The following is an 18,859-nucleotide window of genomic DNA, read 5'->3' as shown; positions in this document are numbered from 1 at the left end:
AAGAACCTAAAACAAGGTCTTTACAAAACCAAGAAAGCAAGGTGTCAGGGTTTGACGCTTCCCCCCAGTTTGTGAGTTTCACTTCTGTTCCTCCTGTGTCCCATTGGCCCTGATTGTCTGCACCTGTGTCTCGTCGTGTCTCGTTATCCCCTGTGTATATCTGGTCTTGTCATTTCCTTGTTCCCCGTCGGTCCGTACTGTTTCTACCTCCATGTCTCCTCGTAGTTTTTGTCCTTCAAGATCCTGGTTTTTTGTTAATCCTGCTCTGCAGCGCTTTTAGTTATTGTTTTTTTTTTTGTTGAGAACTCCTGCCTCCGGCCTCCTACTCTCTCTCCTGCGTTTGGGTCCTCATCTAACCAATCTTAACACAAGGCAAGTCAGAAACTGCGTTTAGTGTCTGTGGAGCATCTTGGAAGAGAGATGTGGGATTGGGACCGCAGTCGGTCACCAGCATTATCTTCCTCCACAGTAATGTAATGGCCAAGCGATTCATTTGTTAAATTAATTAATTTAATTCGTTAACTTTGTTTATTATATGTTATTTATTAGTGTTATTTGAGCCACTCAGCCTATTCTCGTTGCTATAACCTCAATCACATAATTGATGCGTGCGTGAAAGGCGAAATAGCTTGTGCGATGATGAAAATGATCTGCATCTAACTTTCTGTCAGGTGGTCTATGAACTGTCAATTATCCATCAAGCTCCTCAATGATCATGTTAACATTAAATCAGATAGATTTCTCTGGGACCTTTCTCTTGCGGGACGGGAGAAGACACAACATCAATGCTTCTCTATTATTATGCAGGCATAAATTCTCAGAGTTTTGCGGGAGCGGGCGGGAATGGATATAAACACTGCGGGAGCAGGCGGGAGTGTAATACACACGTTGCAGTTGCGGGCGGTAATGGTCAGAAATTCAGCGGGAGCGGGATGAAGAAAACAGTCCCGCGCAGGGATCTACTACATACCTAAAGCACCTCCCTAGGGAAGAGACTATGAGTCATCCTAACCAGATCCCAAACCACGTCAACCCTCTCCTTTTTTGGCCATTACCTACACTTTTGATCATAGGTGAGGGTGGGATGGTACAGACCGGTACATAGTGTACATTACTGCAGAACTGCACTGATCCACCTGTTGATACCGTGTTCCAGTCTTCCTTATTTTCTGAATGACACAGATATTTAAACTGCTTCTATAGAGGCAACACCTCATCTCAAACCTGGAAATGGCGTTTCACCCCCCTCTTCCGACTGAAAACCACGGTCTGAGACTTAGAGGTGAAAGATAATAGCTTGTACTACTAGCAGAAATGACAAATAAGTGGTTCAGGTCTTTCCTTCCAAGTGTTGATATGGACTGAATGTTGAAATAAAATTTTAAAAAGGGGTACTGTGTGTAGAACAACAACACGTCAAAGATGTGTTCGAAGCAACAAAAGCTCAACAAATAAAAGCAAAACCATGTTGACCAGAAAGGATCTGCGGAAGCGCCAGTGTATCCATCTTTGAAATTTCACAATTCAGATAAATTCGTTGAGGTCTTATCCTTGAGATCTGTTCACTCAGACTAAATGCACCCCATGTGGAGATAAGAAATTGTTTAGTGATTGTTTTCATGTGATTCAAACCAGTGAGTTCATAAGCAAAGTTGTAAAGATGAGTTTTGAGACATGAAGTCTGTGTTCACTGTTGTTCAGAGATGAACATAGTGTCTCATTGGATACACATGTATCCAAAATAGGCTTTTGATTACACTGCCAACAAAACCTGAATGCAATCCATTGCAAACTGAGACACATGTTGACACACTAATCCCAATTGCAGCAAGCAAAAGACAAAACAGCATTATGCAGATGTGTTTCAGGGCATCAGTGATAGACCCCACTGACTCCAAACAGATGGTAAACACTAACACCAAACCAGAAAGCATTTTTCAACCCAAATACCATTTTATTTGGCTCATATTTGACATGAACTAACGCTGCTGACAGGGTGAGTATGGCTGCTGAAACTGTCACACTTCCACCGGACATTAGGATGTTGCTCCACTTCTGGACTTCGCCACACTTTGTCCTCTGAAACCATTCTAAGGGCAGCTTTTGACATTTAGACCAGATCTTGCTGTATCTGAGTGTGTTTTTTGACACTGTATATGTGTGATGATCCCCCACAAAATCACATGTCACTATATCTGATTGGATGTTTTCATTTACCGTTTTGTAGAACATGGAAACATCAATCTTCCCCCACTTGTGGAATTCACTCAATAAATCTCTTAAATCATCACCATTCTTGCCAATATTCAAAAAACATTTAAAGAACTTTCTTATTGTTTCATCTTTGTAATGTTCATTATTTGATCTGAGTTACATTTTCTTGTGTTTTTTTTTTTTTTTTTTACTCTCCCTTGTGTAGCTTTGTTTTGTGTTTTATTCATATATGGAAAGGATTCTATATAAGCCACCAGGCTTCTTCCTTTCCTTGCATGTTATTTCATTGTTTTTCATTTTTTGTTCATATTTGTCTTATATTGCTGAATAAATAAACTAAACTAAACTAAACTAAATGTTAAGACTATGCTTTGCTGCTATTTGCTTGCTAAATGATTTGCTAAATTAGCTGATTTGCTAATGTCTGGTACTTTTGTAGACTGTATGTTGTCTATGAAAATCTTTTTGTGATGTTTGTTACATTTTCTGATTTGTTAAATGTTGTTACTTTTATAGACTTTATGTTGTCTATGTAAATCTTTTTGTGATGTTTGTTAGTGTATTTCTGAACTGTATTTTTATTTTTTTTATTTTTATCATATTATTTTTATTGTTTTGTTGATCCGGACCCCAGGAAGAGTAGTTGATGTAAACTACATCAGCTAATGGGGATCCAAATAAAATGAAATAAATAAATAAATCTGGTCCAAACAGCACGAGTTCGGCCCAGCTCATGACATTTGGTAAATACCTGGATGACAAAACTATTGCCGGTGACATGACTTATTCTAAAGTAGCAAAAGTAGGAAAGATAAGGTCAGATGTGCCAACTGAGTAATTACCTCTGGAAATGTAAATAGTCAATCATAGATGTCCACAGTTGTATTATGTTCATGTCATTTGGAATCATAAGAAATATATAATTACTACATTACTACATAAGACTTCACGTAGCACTGAAGCTGTAGTTGAACTACATTCTTTGCCAGCTGTATATTTAGTTTAAAAACAGACTTTGAAATCCATCCCATTCTCAGTCCAATACTGTAATTTTATGGCTTTTGCCAGAACTCCTCAACATCATGATAGCAGAACAGAGGGACAATTTCAGCCTTATTCTTCAGTCATGTGGGAAAACACAGAGGAAAGTTTACTCTTCATAAAAAACACCATTGTCTGAAGCCTACCCACAACGTCAAGTTTCTACATATAATGAAGCTCATGACAACTTTGGTTTAATCACAAGTACACATTCCTATCCAAGCACACACCGTGGGGTTTGACAGTACGGCGGTATTTGATGGTGTGCAAATGCATGTTGGGCTGTACCCAACATTTCAAAAGCCATATAACTACAAAATGTGACTTACAATGGTGAAGTTCATGACTTTGAGGATCCAGATGGTTAGTGCCAAGTTGACCAGGATCAGGATCATCAGCAGCAAGACGAAGAAATAAAGGCAGCGTTTCCTCCAGCCGTATATTCCCACTTTGTACACTTGTGGTTTCTCTGAACTCTGGACATTGTTCCTATGAGTGCACTGTTCTTGGGTCATCTGAAAAATGGCAGAAAAAGAAATGATTATGGATAAAGCCAACATATTGAGCTTGGTGTTACTAAGTGATAGCAAGTGGTGAGTCTTTGGGTGAGCCTGCAATGACATGATTGTTCCACTTGTACAACTGTTACTGACCAATAAAGTAGGTGTGAGCTACGGTATTTTTTCTCTGAGGTTCCTACAAAATCATCTCTGTTTGCTCTAAGTGGAGATAGTAAGATTTTGAAAGTGTAAATTTATGTTCACAAGTGATTCCAGAGTTTATGACTGTAAATCAGGGTTCGACATTCAATGAAATACATCACAGGCATAAAGCAGATATCTAATTCTAAACCTCACCACTGAAGTACTAACTGCAAGTTTCTCTGATGTTACTAGTGTGAATTAAATCTGTATTTTTAAAAATGACTGGATGAAAAAAACTTGATCACAAATCAAACTTTCCTGTAAAAGACCAACTAATAGGTTCTGAAGGTGAAATGGTTCCTAAAATGATATACATAGACAACAATTAAAGTAACTTGATGCTTCATTTGCTTTTAGAAATTTGAAGAGGTACATTTTGTTTTCACTGTATGAATCAAAAAAGTCTTCACTTTCAGGACCAGCAAGACTTTTAAAGACAATGACACTACCAGTCCTCCAATTGGACTGTTTGGCTTGTCATCAGTCAATTAGATGTATAAACACTGGATGGAAATGTGCACTCATAGCTTCAGAGTCAGGGTTGAGAGCTGAGTTTTACAAGGAATCTTGGTATTTGCATCTATAAACAGATGTTTACAATGAGCTTAAGTCTTTCCTCTACATGCACAGATTCTTTTCTACAAATCTGGAATCTCTCAGAGATTGAAATCGCAGGGTGACAAAGCATAGATATGTAACTATAAACTTTTGAAACATTTGTGGACATTAATTTGCAAGATTTAATTGTTACTCTTCAGGGCATTTGCATAAACTTCCAGCTGCATCAATATTTTGGTCATTTGTAGGCAGCAGGTGCAACCGCATCAGTGATGTGTCATCTTTTAAGCTGTGATGGCAAAGGTCCAAGCAAATACTCTCTGTTTTAACATCCTCCATGATCAGATCCACTTATTGCTATTTATGTTCCATTACAAAAATATCAGTATTTGAGTTGCTAAATGTTCAACCAGGGCAAAACTGGAATAGGAAATGACCTCAGCAATTTCCTGGGATACATCTTATATGTATTTTACTGTTATTTCAACCTACAGGGTCCCCATAGTAGATCATTGACAAGTGCAGAGAAAATGATGCAGCTCTGCATAGCCTCTGTGGAAATGATTTCAAGATAAGAGATCAGACCGATATGAACATTACTGCAAAAAACTTAACATAAAAATTCCCCTCACATACTCCTACTCCAGTCCTCTCTACTGAGCCACTGACCGGCTATTCAGTTCTGGCACAATGACAGACAGTTTAGTTACCCATCGGCTTGACTGATTACCCCATAAGTGGTCTAAAACTACATTATAACCCCTCTGCCCCATTGATGCGCTGATAGTGGCGATTAATGATGATTCTAATTGTCTGGCTGTGAGGACGAGAAGGCATTGTTCACTTCTAGCGCTATAATAATGGCCTAATAACTCTGTGGAAAAATACAATTTACTGTCCACCATGCTTTGGAGTGCAAGCTTAACGCCACCTAAGCCAATCGTTTTTGACAACCACACACATTACCCACTAACTGAAACAAATGACAAAAGACAGGGCCACGGTGAGAAAATTGCTGAAAGCCACAGAGGAGGCACCAAAGCAAAAGTCAGCAAAAACTGGGATTTTCAGTTTTGTTTGATGGGAATTAAACAAGGCAAAAATATTACATCACATTGTATTCAGCAGACGGTTTTATTCAAAGCCATTTACAAAAGGAGGAACCCAATCGAGCACAAAAGTAGAGGAGACTTGCAATATACCAAAACTGCAATTTCTAAAAGGAAAAGGGCAAAACACAATCAAAAGTAAAGATTGGTAAATGGCTTACACCTGTACTGCGCTTTCCAGCTGTACTCCTGCAGCCCCAAAGCGCCTCACACTACAGACATTCACGCATTCACACACCGGTTGTTGGCGCTGGCCTGACAACCTGGAGCAACTGGGGGTTCAGTGTCTTGCCCAAGGATGCTTTGGTGGACAGAGGAGGAACTAAAGCCTGAGTTATGCTTCTGCGTCAAAACGACGCCGTGCCTACGCCATCGCTGTGACGCTGTTGTGAACCATTCGGACTTCTCCGTCAGTCCATTTCGCCGCGGTGCAGTACCCCCCGTGATCGCTAATTCGCGATCTTTTCCTGAATGGTTTATCCGACTTTTTCCGGTCACAGTGAATCAAAGCGATAAGGACAACTATTGTGCAAAAAAAACAAAACAAAAAAAAAATCACACATACACGAAGAAAAGAGCGCTGAAAGTTCATGACTGCTTCAAACTGGAAACCGGAAGTGCGTTGCTTCCAAGCGAACCAATCCCAGCCCTCTCGTCTGCGTTTGGTCTGCGTCACCTCGACGCGTAGTTACAATTTTTGGGAGGTGCACGTCAGTGACGCCGTGTGGTACGTGTCGATGCGTATCACACGCCATATGCACAGTGTCGATTTGACGCAGAACCATAACTCAGCCTTAAGGCTCGACCCACTGACCTTCAGGTTCACGGGAGAATACTCTACCAACTGAGCCACCTTCCCCTATTTCCCAGAGAAATGCAAAAAGAGTGGGGTAGGATCTGTTTAACATGAAGACAGAAAAGGTGGGTCTTCAAGAGCCTCTTGAAGATGGAGGTGGCATTCCTGCTCTGAAAGCAGCTGCCAGGTGGTCCGATCAGGTCCGCTGGAGCGGTTTGAGAACTGTCTGAACTGAGAGTACCTTGCGTGTAGGGATGGTGTTCCTGTGAGGAGTACTGTGAGAAAGTGAACATGTCTACTTCTCCCCTGTTCTGTTTCCGTAGGGTCACTGTCTTGGGGGTGATACAATTTTAAAGTGTGTTAATTTGGGTGTGGTCCCCACTACTTTCCTTTTTTCCTTTAATCCATAAACCATTTTTTTTTGTACATTTACACACCTTGATGCTTCCTCTGTCTGTCTCTCTGCCACGTGTCATTGCGGAAGCGCGCTCCGCAGTGAGAGAGGGTATTTGTCATCTCCAAAAGGGGAAGGGGCCAAGGTGGGCGAGGTTATAGGGGAAATTAGGTAATTCATTCATATTCATTTATTATCATTTTGCACACTGGTGATTACTTTGGTTTGTGTTATTTAGGTTTGGATGGATTAATGTAAAGTGTATTATTTTGTCTTATTGGGTTTATGGGATAATGTTTGTGTGTTGGTTTGTTGGCACTGAGCTGTGGAATGTAGCTGGCCATCAAAGAGGGCTGCTTGCTGCTCACAGAGAGGCGTGGGGGTGCAAAGAGAATGAGTCTCCTTGCTGCCTATTAAATTCCATGTGGGAAAAAAGTGAATAATATTAATAATAATAAAGAATCAAGTGTATTATCTGTAGGGCAGCACGGTGGCTTAGTGGTTAGCACTGTTGTCTCACAGCTAGAAGGTCCCCGGTTTGACTCCCAGGCCCAGCAGGGTCTTTCTGTGAGGAGTTTGCATGTTCTCCCCGTGCTTGCGTGGGTTTCCTCCGGGTACTCCGGTTTCCTCCCACTGTCCAAAAACATGCATGCTAGGTTAATTGATGACTCTGAAATTGCCCATAGGTGTGAGTGTGAGTGTGCCTGGTTGTTTGTATATATGTGGCCTTGCGATGGACTGGTGACCTGTCCAGGGTTTAATCCCTGCCTCTCACCTGAAAATAGCTGTGACTCTGAAAAGGATAAAGCGGGTATAGATAATGGATGGATGGATGGTGTATTATCTGTCTTAGTTTACAATCGGACCCTGTCTTAGTTCACAATCTATGCATCTGTAGTCAGTGGGTTGGGCTAATCCAAAATAGCAAAAACGGGGGGGGGGTCCAAACAGAGACGTTACCGGTGAGAGATGTGCTCTGAAAACACCCCCTTTACAATTTGTTACTTTCCCCCTGATAAAATGAAATGAAAGAATGGATCAATCTTTTGGTGGAGCCACTAATCCCGGAGATTACAGCCTTAGAATGCAGTAAATCAAAGTCAGAGATAACCACTTGTTCCAGAGCTTGAGTGGCATTAAAAAAAAAAAAACAGGCACAAACACTTTGAAACAAATTTTGATGTAACTGTAACTTACAGTGCAAAACAATAAGGGATACAAGTACAGTTAAAGTACATGGTTAGGTGTAAATGCTATAAAATACATGGTTTTACATGGTCATTCCAGTAATGGCTTGTGAAAGTTATATGATACACTGCCATGTCACAATCATCCACATTTTAGAATTTCTGGACAAGTGTACAAGTTACACATCTTCTGGAGAGACTAGGTGCCTATGGAAGCACCAGTCCCAGGAGAGAACCTACCCATCCACTGACAGTTCTGTTTTCATTTTACTTTTTCCTTTCTGAACCTTGATTATGAAAAGCCACACCCTACAAAAGGCTGACAGGTTTTCCATTTCCTCTCTGCAGATTACCTGAGATTTTTTTTCACTTCCCTGTTTGATGTGACAGACTTAGATAAGTGGCCTCAAAACTGAACGGATTATGTCAGTAAAATTCAGTAAGCTCACGGTTGGCTGAAAATAGAAAAACCTCTGTGCAAGATTAGCGTTTTTAAAAATAGTGCTGAAAAAAAAATCTCTTCAATATATCCTTGTTTTCAGTTCACTAAATTGTATCATTTTCTGTTTCTTTTCTTTTCCACCTACCCACCTTCATAAAAAGAGATCTACTGTGTTTATTTGTACATTAGTGCAAATTAATGCTTTCTATAAGAAACTATATACAGTATTTGAATAATTGGACATTTTATACCTCCAAAGCTGGTATTCATTCAGAAGAACGACAGGAGTTGCAGGCAAAGAACCTCAATCAATAGAGCGGCTCCGATTCAAAATTCAAGTTGCAGCTTTTGTGTTGCCTTCAACAAATGAATCATACAAATGTAATAATGTGAAAAAAAGTACTTGACACCAGAAAATGAGAACAAAAAATAAATATAAATAAAAACAGAATGCTCCAGAAGCTTGCCAAGCATCTCCAGGTGCTGTGGAGCTGAAAGCAAGAGCATCTTGGCAAGAGAACAGTGCTCACACACACACACACACACACACACACACACACACACACACACACACACACACACACACACACACACACACACCAAGTCAGAATGAGAGGTGTGTGTGCACCCGTGCATTCATGTATAAATGTGTGGGATTTTTTTGTTTTTTTTTATCAAGAAGTCCTGCCATGAACTACACAGTTGGTACTGCATGTATACGTGACGTAAAAATGGACTGAAGGAGGTCAACATCTGCAGCGATCAAAGCTTTTCCAGAGGAACTAATGCATGATGATCTCACTTTACTATAGACGCGTCTAATCCTCCTGCGTGGCACATGGTACTCATGTAAGTGTGTTGGCAATGCTGCTTACATCAGATTTATCTCTACTCTATGGAGCTATACTGATGAGAGCAAGTACACGGATTATGTGTTTATTTAGATTAAGTCTATGCTCTCAAACATAAGGATGGTGTTATTTACACACTTTTTATGATCATCTTTAGAAAAATGTATGACGAAAAATGAGCAACAAATATGCTTGTCATGTCAACATGGAGGCTTTATTGATCCCGAGAGAAATTCAAGGCCTCCAGCAGCTTAATTAACACGAATAAAGAAGTCAAATACCGGTACATCCATATTGATATACAAAATGTCAAACATTTGTAGGTGAGATGGACCAGGGAACAAAATACACTAGTTAATGATAATCACTGAGCGCCAAGACTATGATGCCGTGTGTGGTAGTCGGTGTCTTTTAATCCAAGGAGGCATCGTGACAGTCCAAGGATAAAACTACAATGGAAAGCATTACATATTCAATGAATGCACATGGGAAAATAAAACACAGAAAACAATGACATGAAGATGTTCACGTCTGTCTGTTTTACACAAAGTACCAGCACATCCAACCGTCTGGCTGAGGGATTAATCAGCACCAACCTTTAAAATGACAACAGAAGTCAAAAGGTATTGGATCACTCTCATTTACCCCTTTTACACCAAGCTGGTTCCAGGGCTGGTGCTAGTGCTGGTGCTAGAGCCGGTTCGCGGTCGGTTCTAGTAAGAACCGGTTGAGAACCGTTTGCTTTTACACAAGCTGGTGCTTGCCAGCAGCTAGCCAGAGAGCCACGTCATCACGTTACTGTATACGTCACCACCACTCCCCCTCGTTTTCATCCCTACCCTGATCAGGAAGCTGAGAGCCAAAAGCTGTTTTAATTTCAGCTGTAGCGCTGTTAATATGGCACTTTATTAAGTTTTAATATTTTTTTCAGGCGTAAAAGTAACCTTTAAGATCCCCAACCTGGGCTCAGTTTATCCAAATAACGCCTGTTAAGAAATTTGACTTGAGAGCCGGCTTCCCGGAGGAGAAACCTGCAGCTCTGTTGAGAATTACGCTGGATGAAAAAAATCATTTAGGAAGATAAATATTGGTTTAATAGATGAAATCTATCCGTTGTAGCTACGCCTGTTAAGAAATTACGGCGTACGGCGTGCGTCGCCGCGTACATCAACGCAGAGCCTAGGGCGAGGGGGAGTATTGGGACGCACCCCAAGTGTTGCTGCTGGCTTCTCAAGCCTTTCTTGGCAAGTTGACCATTGCTGCTTCTGCTTTACATCCATTTTAACGTTAGATTTTAACAGTCTGTTAAGTTAACAGCCGTCTTCAACGCTCCTTTGTTTAAAAATGACATTCTTCCGTGTTTACTCTGCTTTGGTGGTTCAGTAACAACGCCCCCAGCCCCGCCCCCAGCCGTTGACGTAAGCACGTAGCCCCCAACGTAACCTGGTTCTAGACCTGGCCCAGCAAAGACTCGGTTCTCCTGTAGCACCAGTTTTGAGAGCCAGGAGCCGGTGCTTAGGCTGTGTAAAACCAGTTTGGCTCTAGCCCAGAACCAGCCCTGGAACCAGCTTGGTGTAAAAGGGGTAAGTGAGGCCTTTTAAACTTAAAAGAAACATTCTGGACTTAAAATAATCTCCATTATTTCATGGTAAGCAGTGTAAATATGTGTTAGGTAATTCTGACTTTTTCAATGAACAGAGAGCGTATAAGAAGGACCTGTTTCTGGTCACTGCCAGCTTGTTATAAAACATCTGCACAAGTTGAGAAAAGAATGTCAAACTACTGACGATAGATCTAAAAGGAGGAAAGTGCATGTGTCCTTGAAAGTGGATTTATACCCAAGGCAATAAACTATTAAAAATTACTTTTTTTTGTCTGTCATCTGTCATTCTGCCCATCCGTTTATTTTGAGATTGAGGGATACAGGGGTGCTCTGGTAATTTGAGAGCAGAAGCCGAAGAACAAGCTGGTAAGTGAAGGGGTTAAGTCAAAATGGATGATGAGGATTTTGAGATTCGTTATCACCCCAAGTGCTGAAATTAATTTACATTCTACTCCAAACACACATTCCCTTCTCACTCACGCTGCTTCATTTCAAGTCATTTCTGTCCCTAACGATCCCTTACCATCTAATGATAAACCTAAGGCCGACTTCAATTTGGAACATTCCTGTAAGATCTCGTCTGATTACTTTGCAGAATTGCTTCTTATCCATCTTAAACTACAGGCAGATACAATTTCTGGTAAACAGTGTTTTTCCAGTAATGACAACAGACGCCTTCAAAACATCCTTCAAAACATAAGATATGTATTTACTTTGATTTATGACCCTTTTGCTATTTAGGAAAACAATATTCCAGATATTTTCATCATATGCCATCCTTTTAAATAATATTTTTGACAACATGTATTTATTTAATCTTTTTTTTTTAATCTCTGATTTTTTTCCCATTTTTTTAATCACCCAGTGTTCCTAATTAAGTCAGTTCTGCTCTCCCTCTACCAACCCAGTACAACATGTATTTAGTTCTGATAGAAGTTTGAGAACAGGAGCTTAAAAGTGCTTGAGTTTGACCTGAGAACAGAGTTATTTACTATAATAACTAGGAAAGCATCAGCCTGAAACCACAGCAAGCTCTACGCGTTGAGGACAAATGCAAAATAGGTGTTTGGGTGTCTCTATCATTGCTTGCAATGGAAATAGGTATTTAAAGTGTTTGAGTAATTGCAAATTATGCAATGAGAGAATCTCTAATTCTCAGCTTGATGAGTCGCAGGGAACACTGACAGAAAAGCTCTCAAACTTTTATGAATGTGCTCATTGCTTGATTCGTTTGTTACTCCTACATATAGTGTTGTGGATCTCCTCTCCTTACTAAGAGGGTGACTAATCAAATAAATGAACATCCATAATGATGTATAATTGCTCTCTTTCTGTTGTGGATATTCTCCTTTAATGCACAAAGAGTACTGATAGCTTTTCAATAAAGGGCACAAACTGATTGAGAAATAAATTTGGGTTTGTTTGGAAGCTAAATAATGGCCACTCTCACAAAAGTGTGAGTGGGTGTGTGTGTGTGTGTGTGCGTGTGTGTGCGTGTTAAAACAAAATAAAATAAAATAAAAGAGGAGCTGAGAAGCCATGGAGGAAGAAAACAAGTGGCAAATTGGAGGCAAATCAAATCATTGGCCTTTTGAGTCTTTTCCCCTCCCCTGCTGCTGTCCAATGGTGCCACTTGTTCAGTCAACTATTCACTCAGAGAGCTTGAAGAAAACCCAATGGTCCACAAACAAAGTCTGTCTCTGATTAGGGAGAGAAATGAGGTTTTACAAAATGTTATTGGTCATTCCTGCTGCCAAATAGGCAGGCAGCTCCCCATTACGACTTTTATAGACAAAATGTGGACCCGTTGGCTGCTGCCAATTGAAACGCCATTATTGGAGCTCGCATGCCTCCAGAACTTATAAATACACAAAATGGCGACAGCCAGATGCAGTCTGTTGGCTGCTGCAACACGAAGGAAAGGAGTCTTGTTGAAATGGAGAAAAAAAAGAGAAAAGGATCATCGTACTGCATGGGGTCTCAGCATTTCCTTCGGTGGTTGTTTTGGGTGATTGAAGTTAATCCTCAATGAGAGAGACATTTGTGACATGCTATGGACTCTCAGCTGCTTGTTTTGCTGCTGTGTCCCCAAACATGACCCTTGCAGATAGGTGCTGTGTGCTCTATGATAATAACATATTTCTACCGTTATTGCTGTTGTGTCTACATTTGCATGGCAGCTCAAAGCTGTGGAGGGCAGACCTTACTGCGCCTCTTCACTCCCACACTGCTTTTAATTCAACTTGTCTGTTGCTTCCTCTAAAAAGCTGCACGAAAATCATTCTTTTTTCCCCATCCCCTTTTTTATATATACAATACTCGAGTTGAGGGAGGATGAGGGGGGATGGCATCCCCCCCTGAAATAAAAAGGGTCAAAATCATCCCCCTGTAAAACTGCCATGCCCCTTTCCATCCCTTATGTCATTTCATCAATGAATGTGGTTTTACTGCTATTTCAACATTTAGAGTCATCACCAGAAAAATAACTTATTTGACAATTTTTAACTGTTTCAAGTAAATTTTCACTTGAAATAAGTAGGAAAATCTGCCAGTGGGACCAGATTTATCTTCTTATTACAAGCAAAAAAATCTTGTTCCACTGGCAGATTTTTCTACTTATTTTAAGTGAAAATCTACTTGAAACAGGTGAAAATTGGTGTTTTTTCCAGTGATGATTAACTAGAAATAGGACAAATATTCTTGTTAAGATTTTGAGTTTTTGCAGTGATCAATTTTACTTATCCTGTGAAGGACAGAATCATATTGATAAGTTCAGAAAACTGTTTTTTATTGTTGTGTTTTGATGTATTTGATGTAAGCCCAGTGGATATTTAAAGCTTACAGAAGGCTGCATTTAACTGCTGCTATGTCATTCCTGCTGTATTTCTGCAGTTGTTTTGGTCAGTGCTATTATTTGTAATATATTATAATATTTGTAATCAGCACAAATTATCTGTCCCCATATGATAAAATCCACCATCCCCCCTGATTTTTTTTTACAATTCGACTGTATATATATATATATATATATATATATATATATATATATATATATATATATATATATATATATATATATATATATATATATATATATATATATATATAAAAATGTTCTATTTTTTTTATTTTTTATTGAAGAACCAGTACCTTGGTGCAGGTGTAATTCTTTTCTTTTATAATCCCCAACAACAACATCAAAGAGGACCACTGATACGCTGTAGGACAGAGTAGGTGCAGAGCAGAAGGAATCTGATGAAACTTATGAAAACAGCCTCTTCAGTATAACACATGTATTCTGCTCTTTTCAATATCATTCCATTCAGGCCTTGTACAGAAGATGAAATACCTTCTTGGTTGCTGCTATTCCTGCCCTGCGATGGACTGGCAGAGTGTCCAGTGTCCACGCTGCCTCTTGCAAGAGGATGACATACCGTATGATGTAGACTCCACTTCATGGATGAAGAACCAGCCGTTTCCTCTCTCTGTTCAGCTTCCCGGGGTTAAAGGCTGGTTCATTTATCATACTTGGGGACTAAAAGGTTTTTTTTGAATCCTCTTGCCCTTTGTTAACACGAAAGGCCACATTCTGGCCACAGCATGCTGCAGCCGCTCACTGGTCAATTACAGATGGGACAGGTGCAGTTCATCCTTACAGATACAGAAAAGGTCACACAATGACCATTTACTAAGAGGTCCAATCTGTTCAGAACCTCGCAAAGCTGCTTTTTCATTATCAAATAAAAAAAATATATAAAACACTGGCTCTCTATTGAAGCCTCAGGACTGTACTCGGAGGACAATATGAATGTTCAAGTCAAGGCTCTCTCTCCTTTTAAAGCTGGGAGAGAAATCCTAAAATATAGTTTTTATGTGGCCCACTCTTGACCGCGTTTTCTGACAATGACGGTAAACCATGAAGAAAAGGAATCTGTATTAAAATTGTGTATATAAAAATACAATTTTGAAACAAAAAATAAGAATGCGAAGATCTGTTTTATAACATAAAAGGGAGGAGAGAGAGAGAGGAGAAGCTTATTTTGTACTCAGGTGGATGCAGGTGGAGCTTCCCTTCGTATCTATAACGTCATTCAGTCTAAGACAGTGGTTCCCAACCTTTTTTCCTTGGAGCCCCCCTACTTGTGTCTAAGACCAGCCGGGCCCCCCGACCCGTACGTACAGTACTAGCACCAATAGAGTAAAGTGATTCGTTACAAATCTTTAATTGAAAAAATTTACATTAATTACGTTTTTGTCATACATTTCTCTTTGGTTTACCCTGTATACAGATGACTTTGTCTCTCTCACCTTCATTTTGTGTCAACAATGTATAAAATACGCACAGAAAATAATTGCAAGGACATAAAATGTTCCAGAAAAATGTCTCTTTTAATATGAGGGCAAAAGTTTTTAACATTTTTCCTTTAAAAACCTGTCGGAGTAGTAGTATGATTGAATAATGATATAATAAGTTATTACGTTTTTATCCTGCTAAATAACTTAGAAATATATTTTGGTCATTTTAAAATACTAAGTGGGTTTATATAGACTTGGATTACAGTATTCCATTAGGTGTGTTATTATGATTTTTTATTTATCTAACATGCGCAAATATAATTTTTACAAATGCATATCCTATACCATGGGAAATATGTGTAATTTTGTGATAGGTGATGCTCTCTGAGAAATCAGAACAGTCCGTCACAATTCAACAGTCGCTTTTAATTTTTCTTTAATATTTTTTTTTTCCTGCAACAATATTCATTTATTTTTTCAAACTGTTATCTGATGACCTGAAGCTCCATGTGGAGTTCAGACCCAACCATCAGTCACAATGCTCTGTGCCGAAGCAGCAGGCAACTGCTCTGCGTTTTTTTTTTAAATTGCACAATAAATAATTCAAGATCCATTAAATTACAATAATATTTTAACATATATAATTAAACTGGTGAAAAAAAAAAATTGCAACGCATCATAAAACCTCTCCAGCCAATGTTAGAATTTGGTAGAAATGCAGTATGTTGAAGAAAAAAAAATTACAGTGTGAGAAAGATGAAGAGTCCTCTTAGATCAGAGCAGGCTCAGTGTCGGGTCAGCACGGCGCTGCTCGACTTTATCCCATCAGAGACACTGATTTTAAATTGCCTGTCTCTCTTCACAGCTTCCCCTCCCTCAGTCCCTCTCTCTTTAATTCTTCACCCCCCAGTTGCTGTTATAGACCAACATCTTAATCATGACTGTGTCATAAACACACTATGCTTTGCAGCGGAAACAGCCTCCGGGGATGTTTTGGTGCTGAATAATAATAACTTTGTTCATGAACTTTTCACCGCTTATTTGTGTGGTTGCGCATAATGATGAATGCTGTTTTCAAACCACAAATAAAATACTAGTGATAATATAAAACTTGTTTATTTCATTATTGGACAGATTTTGCTCATTTCTTGGAACCAGAAGCGATTAACCTTTTTAATTAATCTTTGTCTTGCATTACATTGTTTCTGTGTGTTAACTATTGGAGTCTGTATGAAGATGCCTATGCAAAGAGTTCACCTTTTCCTTTTAAGATCAGTAACTTCAAGCTAAATGTGAGATTCAGTTGCAGAGAGAATTTGTGTCAGAGACCTTTCTGCTTTGGTGAGTTTTGCAGTTTGTTAAAGTTCCCCCTGAGGACCTCAGGGGAGACTCAGAGGGAATCAGAGGAAAGGCAATATCCAAAACTGTCCAACCAACACTATCATTTTAATCTATCCTCAATGAGAAATTGAGGAAAAGGTCAAAATTTGAAGCTGTTATTTTTTTTTTTTTGCAGACTAATTTCTAACATTTTCTCACAATTGATGTTTTATTTTTGCACCTTGAGTTAAACTGATCTCATTACAGCTGTAAAAGTAGGGTTTAAAGGCAAAAAAAATGTTATACATAAATGTCTTTATGAGATGTAAATATATATTTTTCATATCAATGTTGAATGTGAACGTTTCAGTCAACGGTATGCTTTTCTCAGCACCTCTACACGTCTAAAAATAAGCTAATCTAGAATGGTACACTGAGATGCCTGAAACTACATCCTGATCTAGATGAAAGAAAGGGAAAGGGAAAGTCAAAGTAAAGAGCAGTTGGTACAAAGACAAAACTCTCCTAGTTTCACCAGTTTCAAGAATTTCTGACTCGAACCCGCCCAAAAAAGAAAAACAGGCACCTTCTACTGGCTTATAGCCAAGTGTCCATATATCAGGATCTCTCTGCTATTTGCTAGAGTCCGTGGGGGATTTTTCAGAGGAAGCTTGAGAATTCAACTGTGGTTCAACCAGATGGTACACGACAACTCCCTCCAAAATCTCCGTAAATAAATATTCATCTTGGAGCCAGAAGCGGCTTCCTAGTAACAGACCTGCAGGGGCATGACTGTGGTGTTTACCGGGGGTGGCAGCATTTCTTTTAAACTCATCAGGGGTCTGCTAACAAAAAAGAAAGGAAAAAAAAATATCTGGCTCCTAACTAAGGTTCATTATCAGAAATGTATCAGAGGATTACAGATTTGCTAATGATGCAGTTCTTTCATTACATTACCAGGCATTAAAGTGCTAAAACAGCACAGCTCTCCCTTCTTCCTTCCTTGTTATGACCGAATCGCTGGCTGACTACCATTTACTGATATTTAAAAGGTAGGGTAAGATATCCTATATAACTTCTAGCAGAGAACACTGTTTGCCACATTCAGACAATATCTCCTCTCGCTCCGCCAGCTGCCTATTCCACAAATAAACAAAAGACATAAATGTGTCTTCATACAGCGATTGGAGGGACCTTTCCCCTACCCAAACCATAAAAAAACTTGCTGAATGGGACAAAGTTTGAAAAAGAAGGGGGAGCCATGTATGTTTCATTTCAAACATGCATTTAGAAATTGCTTACCCTACCTTTAACTCCACATACAGGTTGTGACACCACTGGCTACTCCCCCAGCGGATACAAGGCCCATCCTACAAACTTTTTATTAACTTAAATCAGCCAAAGACCTGGAAATGAAACTACACTAATTAATGTATGTGATGTAGTCCAGAGTTGCTCAGGGGTTTATGTTCTGGGTCTCTGGAAAGTACAGTGGCCGAGACGCGCCATTGCTGAAAATTAAAGAAACGCTGCAAATAAAAAGAAACGCCTCTGCAAATAAAATAAACGCTTTGCAAATAAAAGAAACGCTGCAAATATAAAGAAACACCACTGCAAATTAAAAAAAAACGACACAAATAAAAAAGCTACAACGGAAGTGAATTACCGGGGACTATTTTTGCTGATGCACCAGTGTTTTTTTTACGTGAGAGGAGAAGAAGAAGACGAAGAGGACGTAAGTGAAAAGGAAGAAATAAGAAGAGCGAGGAATAAGAAGAACAACAAATGAAAAAATAAGTGAAAAGGTTAGTGTTCAACGTCGCGTGTAATTTTTAATGTGCAACAGCGGTGCATCGGCAAAAATAGTCCCCGGTAATTCACTTCCGTTGTGTTTTTTTTTATTTGCATAGTTTTTTTTATTTTATTTGCAGCAGGGTTTCTTTATATTTGCAGCGTTTCTTTTATTTTCAGCAGCGTTTCTTTTTGTTTGCAGCATTTATTTTGTTTGCAGCATTTATTTTATTTGCTAAGCGTTTATTTTATTTGCAGCAGCGTTTGTTTCTGTTTGCAGCGTCACATTAATTTTCAGCAATGGCGGCTCTCGGCCACCGTAGGAAAGCGCCTAAAGACAACTTTTGTTGGATTAGATGCTATACAAATAAAATTGAATTGAATTGAATTGAAAGTTGTAAAGCATCAGCGTACTGCTGTACTCTGACTTTGATAAAACTCCATACATGTATAACTTTAATCTCTGTCATTTTGCAATCACAGACTCAGCCTGAAGGCTCTGTGATAACTGACTTCCATCAGGGAATTGGCTGTTAGAGGAAGCTTCATTTTA

General features: G+C 39.3%; 1 protein-coding gene across 2 annotated transcripts in view; it reads right to left on the bottom strand.

The window, feature by feature from the left end:
* sgcd (sarcoglycan, delta (dystrophin-associated glycoprotein)) overlaps positions 1–18,859 on the bottom strand; it is a 561,083-nt gene that overhangs the window by 221,259 nt on the left and 320,965 nt on the right. For both annotated transcript variants that reach the window (XM_061740598.1, XM_061740597.1), the window contains one exon: positions 3,585–3,770. In XM_061740598.1, the coding sequence (XP_061596582.1) occupies positions 3,585–3,770 (186 nt within the window). The remainder of the gene's footprint in view (positions 1–3,584; positions 3,771–18,859) is intronic.

The sequence above is a fragment of the Cololabis saira genome, chromosome 14 (assembly GCF_033807715.1).
Source record: "Cololabis saira isolate AMF1-May2022 chromosome 14, fColSai1.1, whole genome shotgun sequence".
Lineage (NCBI taxonomy): Eukaryota > Metazoa > Chordata > Actinopteri > Beloniformes > Belonidae > Cololabis > Cololabis saira.
This window is presented reverse-complemented; position numbering and strand designations above follow the sequence as displayed.